At 36.1% G+C, this 9,855-nt stretch overlaps 1 protein-coding gene across 5 annotated transcripts in view; it reads left to right on the top strand.

The window, feature by feature from the left end:
• PCF11 (PCF11 cleavage and polyadenylation factor subunit) overlaps window positions 1–9,335 on the top strand; it is a 28,961-nt gene extending 19,626 nt beyond the window's left edge. For 3 of the 5 annotated variants that reach the window (XM_005579225.4, XM_065528799.1, XM_005579226.4), the window contains 7 exons: window positions 794–913; window positions 1,393–1,498; window positions 4,643–4,826; window positions 5,404–5,559; window positions 5,951–6,043; window positions 6,575–6,610; window positions 8,207–9,335. In XM_005579225.4, coding sequence (XP_005579282.2) covers window positions 794–913; window positions 1,393–1,498; window positions 4,643–4,826; window positions 5,404–5,559; window positions 5,951–6,043; window positions 6,575–6,610; window positions 8,207–8,422 — 911 coding nt within the window. In that variant the 3' untranslated portion in view covers window positions 8,423–9,335. The remainder of the gene's footprint in view (window positions 1–793; window positions 914–1,392; window positions 1,499–4,642; window positions 4,827–5,403; window positions 5,560–5,950; window positions 6,044–6,574; window positions 6,611–8,206) is intronic. The other 2 variants (XM_005579224.4, XM_045371227.2) reach the window with 1 other exon arrangement.
• Window positions 9,336–9,855: the final 520 nt, after the last annotated feature.

Genomic DNA, 9,855 nt, shown 5'->3' on the forward strand with positions numbered 1-9,855 from the left:
TCAAGCATCTATAACTAGAAATACCATTTGACCCAGCAATCCTATTACTGGTTATATACCCATAGGATTATAAATCATGCTACTATAAAGATACATGCACATGTATGTTTATTGCAGCACTATTCACAATAGCAAAGACTTGGAACCAACCCAAATGTCCATCAATGATAGACTGGATTAAGAAAGTGTGGCACATATACACCATGGAATACTTTGCAGCCATAAAAAAGGATGAGTTCATGTCCTTTGCAGGGACATGGATGAAGCTGGAAACCATCATTCTAAGCAAACTATCACAAGGACAGAAAACCAAACACTGCATGTTCTCACTTGCAGGCGGGAATTGAACAATGAGAACACTTGGACACAGGGCAGGGAACATCACACACCGGGACCAGTCGGGGGGTGGCGAGCTGGGGGACGGATAGCATTAGGAGAAATACCTAATGTAAATGACGAGTTGATGGGTGCAGCAAATCAACATGGCACATGTATACCTATGTAACAAACCTGCACTTTGTGCACATGTACCCTGGAACTTAAAAATATAATAAAAAATGAAAAAAGGAAAAAGGAATATATTCTCAAGTCGTGCTGACTTGTAGACCTAAATTAAAAGGATAATCTTAGGGGCTTTTGAAATTAAACTAATTAATAAGGTTTTGTCAAATTTACTGTTGGCAGGACATCTTGAAGAAAACTTTGAAAAATGCTTAGTATAATTTGCATCTTTAAGTTCTACATTCACTTTAAGAGTGGTTTTTTTTCTTTTTCTTTTTTTTTTTTCTGTTAGGAGCACTCCCTAAGGCGTATCCTGATAATCATCTCAGTCAAGTGGATGTAAATGAATTGTTTTCAAAATTGCTAAAAACAGGAATTCTCAAATTGTCTCAACCTGATTCAGCTACAACACGTAAGTGTGATTTTATACTTAAATGTACACAAAGCTTCATTAAGTTTTTGAAATGTATGATGTAATATAATGATATAAGTTATGATAAAGGTCCTTACAATAATTGAATTCGTAGGTATACCTTTTAGTTTTGATTTTTGGTTTATAATGAAATTCTTTTAGATTTCCTAAGATTGAACTATCTTATAGTGGACATATTTTTCAGTTAATTAACATACCTAATGTGCAGGCTTTTTACCAGTAATTTTATGTTAATTTAACTTTTGAAAAGATTTTGAATATTGATGAAATAAATGACTTTTATTATAGATGACTTTTAAGAGAACAGAGTTAACATCACATATCAAAATAAAAAATTGTATTAGGTTCCTTGGCCAGTAAACTTGAGATCAGAAGCACTGAATAGATTAGGTAGATTTCTCTATAAGAATATATGGAGAATGGTATTAAGAAATGTGTGTGTCTCTTCTTAATTGAAGAAGTAAGTGAAGTAGCTGCTCAGCCTCCCCCTGAAGAGGAGGAAGATCAAAATGAAGATCAAGATGTTCCAGATCTTACTAATTTTACAGTTGAAGAATTGAAACAGTATGTAATCTAATTTTCTTTAAGATAAAGAGGCAGTGACTTTAATAACACTGTTACAGTGGACATTGTTACTATTAGTGCTTTCCCTTTCCCTTATCCCTTTTACTGTTTTAACATTGAGGAAGTCTTTTTTTTTTTTTTTTTCACTGTGGTAAAATATACATAACATAGTCTTTGGGAAGCCTTTTTTTAAATCTTCTTTTAAAATATGTCTGGTGTACAAGTACTTTGGCCAAAGGCCACCCCCAAAAGTCTCACTCTGCCGCCCAGGTTGGTGTTCAGTGGTGTGATCTTGACTCACTGCAGCCTCTGCCTCCCAGATTCAAGCGATTCTCCTGGGACTACAGGCGTGTGCCACCATACCTGGCTAATTTTTGTATTTTTAGTAGAGACAGGGTTTCACCATGTTGGCCAGGCTAGTCTCGAACTCCTAACCTCAGGTGATCCACCTGCCTTGGCCTCCCAAAGTGCTGGGGATTACAGGTGTGAGCCACCGCACCCGGCCCCTCAAAGTTTTCATTTTTTAATTTGTGATACAGAAAACTTAGGGAGTTTAAATACTAGGTATTGATAACTCATGTATTCCTGTTTAGTTTCATTTTCTGTTTATCATTGTTTCTGTATTGATATTCTTATATTTTTGAGGTTTAGAAATGAGATTTTCATAGTCCAGCATTTACAATTAAAATCTATTTTTCATTTTATAAGTAATGTTAATTGTGGAAAATTAGAACATACTGTAAATAAAATCAAGAAAACACAACTCTCACTTTATGGATAACAGCTGTTAACATTTGGTGCATATCTTTTCATAATTTTCTATTGTATTATAAAAAATATTTAAAGCTTTTTCTAGTGAATGAATTCATTAATCCTGTGAGTACTTTATAAAAAATAAAACAGCAAATGAGTTTTTCATTCTTAGAATCATTTTTTTTAATTTGAATTGCATACTATAATGTAAAATCATTTTTTTCAAAGTAATACTTGCACATAAAAGCTTTTAATAAAAGATGGCATTCCTTTTTCCTTCACCCAACACTGTACCCTAGAGGCAATCATTTTATTTGTTTATCTTTTCAAACTATTTTTTCTGGCATTTACCTCTTTTTTTTTTTTTTTTTTTGAGACGGAGTCTTGCACACCTGGCTGGAGTGCAGTGGCACTGTCTCGGCTCATTACAACCTCCACCTCCCGGGTTCAAGTGATTCTCCTGCCTCAGCCTCCTGAGTAGCTAGGATTACAGGTGCCCACTACCACGCCCAGCTAATTTTTGTATTTTTAGTAGAGATGGGGTTTCACCATGTTGTTCAGGCTGTTCTTGAACTCCTGGGCTCAAGTGATCTTCCCCGCCTCGGCCTCCCAAATGCTGGGATTACAGGTTTGAGCCACCTATTTCTTATAATATACATAATTTTCTGTTTCTTGATTTATCACATCTGGACATAATCTCCTAACTTTCTTTTTTAATTTTTTTTTTGAGATGGAGTCTTGCTCTGCCGCCCAGGCTGGAGTGCAGCGGCCGGATCTCAGCTCACTGCAAGCTCCGCCTCCCGGGTTCACGCCTTTCTCCTGCCTCAGCCTCCCGAGTAGCTGGGACTACAGGCGCCCGCCACGTCGCCCGGCTAGTTTTTTTTTTGTATTTTTTTAGTAGAGACAGGGTTTCACCGTGTTAGCCAGGATGGTCTTGATCTCCTGACCTCGTGATCCACCCGTCTTGGCCTCCCAAAGTGCTGGGATTACAGGCTTGAGCCACCGCGCCCGGCCAATCTCTTAACTTTCCAAAAGTGATTTAGGCCAGGTGCGGTGGCTCATGCCTGTAATCTCAGCACTTTGGGAGGCTGAGGCAGGTGGATCACCTGAGGTCAGGAGTGCAAGACCAGCTTGGCCAACATGGTAACATGGTGAAACCCTTTCTCTACTAGAAATACAAAAATTAGCTGGGCGTGGTAGTGGGCACCTGTAATCCTAGCTACTCAGGAGGCTGAGGCAGGCAGAATTGCTTGAACCCAGGAGGCGGAGGCTTCAGTGAGCTGAGATCGGGCCACTGCACTGCATCCTGGGCCATAGAGCTAGACTCCGTCTCCGAAAAAATGGGCAGGGGGTGGATATAGCCAACTCTTGTCCTGTCCTACTAACTCCCCTCCATGTAGTTATAAGACTATTTTTTATTATTCAGTATTAATATTGTGACTAGATGTTTATTTGTTGCTATAACAAAGTACCCGTGTTCTTTGCTTTATTCTACCTTTTTTTTTTTTGAGATGGAGTCTCACTCTGTGGCCCAGGCTGGAGTACAGTGGCGTGATCTTGACTCACTGCATCCTCCGCCTCCCGATTCAAGTGATTCTCCTGCCTCAGCCTCCTGAGTAGCTGGGATTACAGGCGTGTGCCACCACACACAGCTAATTTTTGTATTTTTAGTAGGGACGGGGTTTCACCACGTTCGTCAGGTTGGTTTTGAACTCCTGACCTTGTGATCTTCCTGCCTTGGCCTCCCAAAGTACTGGAATTCAGGTGTGAGCCACCGTGACCGACTATTTTTTTTTTCTTGGAGTTAATTAACTGCTCTGTTTGTTCTCTTACTTTGTCTTCTATATATACCTGTTTCTTCCCAAATAGGGAGCCCAGAATTTAAAAAACTTAATTATTTGCTGACCACGGCAAACTTGTTTCCCAGTGGTCTTCTAAGTTTTCTCTTTAGTTATCCATAGTATTATTTCTTCTGTACTTTTTTCACTGTTACACCAGAGTGGAGAAGTTGAATTATTCAGAATGCCAAAGATCTAGAGAGGTGAAATTTAACTGTACTGCATGTCCATCTTGACTCCAAACTAGAATAAGCTAACTATTGCCTTGTTAGCTAGCACAGGATCATTTCATTTTTAGCTAAAAGGAAATAAATAACTGGGTCAGGGCTATCAATAAGAAGATAGGTTCCATGTTGCAAAAGTCACCAAAGTTAAGGTAAAGAAGGTCAATCACATTGTTAGAGAATAATACTGATCTTTGGGTATTAACTGTTTCAGCCAGCTCTTGGTTTCACCATTGTTACGATATGGAAAACTGAAATATTTGTAATTGGCTTTTAAAGGCCATTAAGCCATATTATCAACACTAAAGATTATTTCTTTTTCAAAATAGACGTTATGACAGTGTTATAAATCGACTGTACACTGGTATTCAGTGTTACTCTTGTGGAATGAGGTTTACAACATCACAGACAGATGTTTATGCGGATCATTTGGACTGGCATTATCGGCAAAATAGAACTGAAAAGGATGTTAGCAGAAAAGTCACTCATAGACGTTGGTACTACAGTTTAACAGTAAGTAACCCATGTGCCTCCATAGTATCTTTTAGGCTTAAATTACATCATTCTAAAAGTATATTAATTTTAGTAATTTTAATAATTATTAAAATTTAATGATTTTAATAGATAATTTAATAATTCAATAATTAAAATTTAATAATTTTAATAATTGTTGGACTCTAACATGTACATTTCCTGAATAAAATTTGACCTCTAGAATATAAACAGATTTTTAAAAAAATGAATTTTGAAGATTTTTTAAATTTTTTAATTAAGATTAGAGTGTAGCATACAGGCTTGTTCTAGCTCTAAAATTCCAAGGCTCTGGCACTGTTTTTTGTAAAAAACAATGTATTTGAAACTTACCTTTTTTGAATTAGTAGTTGTAACTATAGAGTTACTGGAAAAGATCTTAATTATTGGTTGTTTTATGTTGTCATTAGTTATATGTCTCAAAGTATAATTTTAAATAATATTAGAGCATAATGTAGAAAATAACGTACCCCTACCTTTAAATGGCATTATATTGAAGATACACAGTAAAAATTTAGAAATAAATGGAATAATCTTTTGAAAATCAACTCCTTTTAAGGACTGGATAGAATTTGAGGAGATAGCTGATCTGGAAGAACGGGCAAAGAGCCAGTTTTTTGAAAAGGTGCATGAAGAAGTTGTGCTCAAAACTCAAGAGGCTGCTAAAGAAAAAGAGTTCCAAAGTGTACCTGCTGGACCAGCTGGAGCAGTTGAGGTAAGAGAAGAACGATTAAATTTTCTCCCAGTGGGAGTGTCCCTCACTTCCTTTAAGTAAATACTCATAAACATATCACTATATTTATATCCCTGTTTTAATGATTTTAAGACTTCTTGAAAGCTCTACTCTTCAATTTTACTTTTATAATCTAGCTTTGAGTTTCATAACTACAGTGGCCACAAGAAGTGAAATGTTTACTCTTTTTGCTGGAAAGATTGACAGAATCCTATAAATGTATTTTGAATCATAATATATATTGGACATTATTCAAACGTTTGGAACGCTCATAAATTGCTTACTCCACTTAACAAAATGTTTGTATATTTTTACTTAATGGGGTTAAATATGGCCTATTATGTAAATTTCATTTTATATGATTATATTTTAGAGTTGTGAAATCTGTCAAGAACAATTTGAACAATACTGGGATGAAGAGGAGGAGGAATGGCATTTGAAAAATGCTATTAGAGTAGATGGAAAGGTAATTTTCATTTCTTTATAAGGAAGTGTTAAGATTAGTATTTTTTTGTTGGGTTAACACATTACTTTGAAAGGAGGGGGTTTGTAATACTTTTTGTTTGATTTTTGGTCGTAATAAAAAAGGTACTGGACTTTAGTAATAGAATGCTTGAATTAGAAGGGATCTTAGCAGTTACCCGGTTCTGTACTCACTTTACATAGGAGGTTGCACTAGTGGTCAGTGACAGACCCAGGACTAGGTCTTCTGAATCTAGTCGTTTTTCTCTCCACCCACACTATTTTGATTGTGGATTTATGTTTCATCATCAAACTGTACTGTGCTGAAAAGAAAGCAAAGATACTTAAATACTAGGGCCAAGAGTTTTTCAGACTCTTTAAGCATAAGGATGAAAATTTGGTTTTATCCATTTTAGGACCAAATAATTTTTTGTCTTCTTTCCTCTTCTGGTTTAAAGTTAAAAAGAAAAATCATATCAGAATAGCCCACTAGAAATGAATACGCACATATTTACTTTTTTTCTTTTTGCTTCAGATTTATCATCCATCATGTTATGAAGATTATCAAAATGTAAGTTCTTTTTGGTTACTGTATTTGCCCTCATTTGCATTAATAGATTTTGCTTTTCAGTTTTTTTTTTTTTTTTTTTTTTTGCATCAGAGCAGTATTGTTACTTTAAACTTAATATATTGAACTGTTTTTGTTTTTTGATGTAGCACTTAGGTTGTTCAGTAAAAACTGGTGCCAGAGTGACAGAATTGACATATATGAATATCATTTTCTGTGATATGCAAACAATTAAAATTTTGAAATTTATCATTCCTTGCATTTTATTCACTTGAATCATGGTATCTTTTACTAGTCCACTAGGCCCAAAGAAATGTGAGGAAAAGTGAAGATAAGGATCACAGTGGGGATAGGTTTCTAGAGCTATGGGTAGCATTTACTTTTTTTTTTCTTCCATCTCTATTCAGCCATCTAAATATTCTTTTTGTTGTTTTGAGACAAATTTTCGCTCTTATTGGGCAGGCTGGAGTGCAATGGAGCGATCTCAGCTCACTGCAGTTTCCACCTCCTGGGTTCAAGCGATTCTCCTGCCCCTGCCTCCCAAGTAGCTGGGATTACAGGCGTGCACCACCACACCTGGCTAATTGTGTACTTTTAGTAGAGACAGGGTTTCACCACATTGGTCAGGCTGGTCTTGAACTCCTGACCTCAAGTGATCCACCCCCACTTGGCCTCCCAAAGTGCTGGGATTACAGGCATGAGCCATCGTGCCTGGCCAAAATAGGTATACTTTATTTAATGATCACATATGGAATCTAAAAACGATACGTTTTTGGCCTTAAAAGTTCAAATGGTCGGCTGAGTGTGGTGGCTTACGCCTGTAATTCCAGCACTTTGGGAGACCGAGGCGAGTGGATCACCTGAGGTCAGGAGTTCGAGACCAGCCTGGCCAACATAGTGAAACCCTGTCTTTACTAAAAATACAAAAATTAGCCAGGCGTGATGGTGGGTGCCTATAGTCCCAGCTACTTGGGAGGCTGAGGCAGGAGAATTGTTTGAACCCAGGAGGTGGAGGTTGCAGTGAGCTGAGTTCATGCCACTGTACTGCAGCCTGCACGACACGAGTGAGACTCTGTCTCAAAAAAAAAAAAAAAAAAAGTTCAAATGGTCATATTTGTAGGCTGTTTTTAAAACCAAGTAATGGAACAAATAGGTTTTTAGAGATAATGGGTTGGAGGCATTTTGGAAGGTTTATTTAAGTTGTCAGAAGACTAGTGTTGAGGATCATGGTTTGTGGGGATTTAAAAAATCCTCAGACTATTTGAAATTAGGGTAGTAACAAGTCCCAGGATATATGTATGAGTTTAACATCTATGTAGAGATTAAAATGTAGAAGCATGTCTAATCAACTTTTTTTGGGTGTATAATGTCCTCCAACTTAGCTGCTAACTGCTTAGCTCACTGCTGAGTACATATTGAATGTGCAATATGTATTTTATTTTTGGTTGTCTTTATGGCACATTTTGTTGGGAGGCAGGTGTTTCATTTGCATTTGGTTGTGTGTTCTCTTGTCCATACAAGGGTCTTACAAAACTAAATGTCATTTAATGTGAGAATTTTTAACTTTCATCAGTACTCATAGGGCCTTTCATTTTGTAGACATCTTCATTTGATTGTACACCATCTCCCAGCAAGACACCAGCTGAAAACCCCTTGAATATTATGTTGAACATTGTCAAAAACGAATTGCAGGAACCCTGTGAAAGTCCCAAAGTTAAGGAAGAACGAATTGATACACCACCAGCTTGTACAGAGGAAAGCATAGCAACACCCTCTGAAATTAAAACAGAAAATGACACAGTTGAGTCAGTTTAAATAAAATCAGAAAGGTATGTTTTTCTTTTTTAAAAAAGCTGCTGTTGGATCTAGAAGGTGAAGAATTTTTTTATGTATATATAGACATATCTATATAAATTGTCTAGCTGAGGCAGGGCCTTCAGCTATCATTTGGTTAATAAATACATTTTAGTATTTGCATTTCCTACTGCCTGCAGAGTTTCAGGTGCTTGTTGTGTGAAAGTTCTGTAGATGTGTGCAAATTTAACAAAATGAAATTGTATGTGTAAAAATGTACGATTTTTCACTGTGCAACTGTAAATTATAAATAAAAAATATTTTTGCTATTCATGGAGTGTAATATTTATGCACACCATCAAATAGTTTCTGTACTTTTTATTGGGTAAAAAAGGAATTGAACAGCAACCTCAACATAAGATTTTTTTTCTAGTAGCCTCCCACTGATTAAAGAAGCAAAGTTTGAAGTTTCATCCTTCAAAAGGGGGTTGTGAGAGAGCACCGTAGGGCTTTTCTCAAATAGAAAAGCCAGATTTTGAAAAAATTTTAAAGACAAAATAGGACATATTTGCAGATATATATATATATATGAATATATATATACACACACACACATCTCCAGCTATAGAGAACCATCCAGATGTTCACTTTTGAAAATATCTAATGAAGCAACTTTTATTCTTGAACTTGGACACAGATGCCATCAAACAATTAACAAATATATTTAAGTACTAAAGGTGATTTTTTTTGGAAGACATTTTTCAAATTGTCAAATGATTTAATGCAGATGAACATATTTCTATTTTAAGTAATGGGAATCTGTAAGAATGTTCGCTTGAGATATGGTTAACTTTTTTCTTTTGTTGGTTTTGACTTAGATGGACACCATGAGATGTTAATATTCATACATGTAATAAATAGAATGATGAAGAAACTTTGTTTGTATTTCTTTATTGAAAAGCTTTAGAATGTGACTTTTTTGTTGTCTTTCATCTGTTTTTAAAAACATGAACATGGTACTTGCTATGAGCCAGGCACTCTGAGACAGGTTAGTCTTTTCTGCCATTTATTGGACATAAGCATATAAAACACTGAGTTTTATTGAGCACATACTATGTGGCAGGCACTAGCACTTTCTACATATATTTTCTCTGGTATTCACATCCAATAACTATGTGGTAGATGGTGTCCCCAGTTTACAGATGAAATTAAGCCACTCACTTCAAAATTTTTATTAGAATTTGAACGTGGCTTTGTTTCATCTAATTCCATACAATTTCTGCAATTTCAAAAGATACCCCCAAATTGTTAGGATAGAAATAAGCACACCAAACTACTGGAAGGTGGCTTAAGGAAGATACTACAAATGTGGTGATATTTGAGTCTTGGAGGATAACCAGGAGTAGAATCCATACTGATAGGAAGGGTATCTTTGGAAAATGAACAGCAAATGT

Source organism: Macaca fascicularis, chromosome 14 (genome assembly GCF_037993035.2).
Source record: "Macaca fascicularis isolate 582-1 chromosome 14, T2T-MFA8v1.1".
Lineage (NCBI taxonomy): Eukaryota > Metazoa > Chordata > Mammalia > Primates > Cercopithecidae > Macaca > Macaca fascicularis.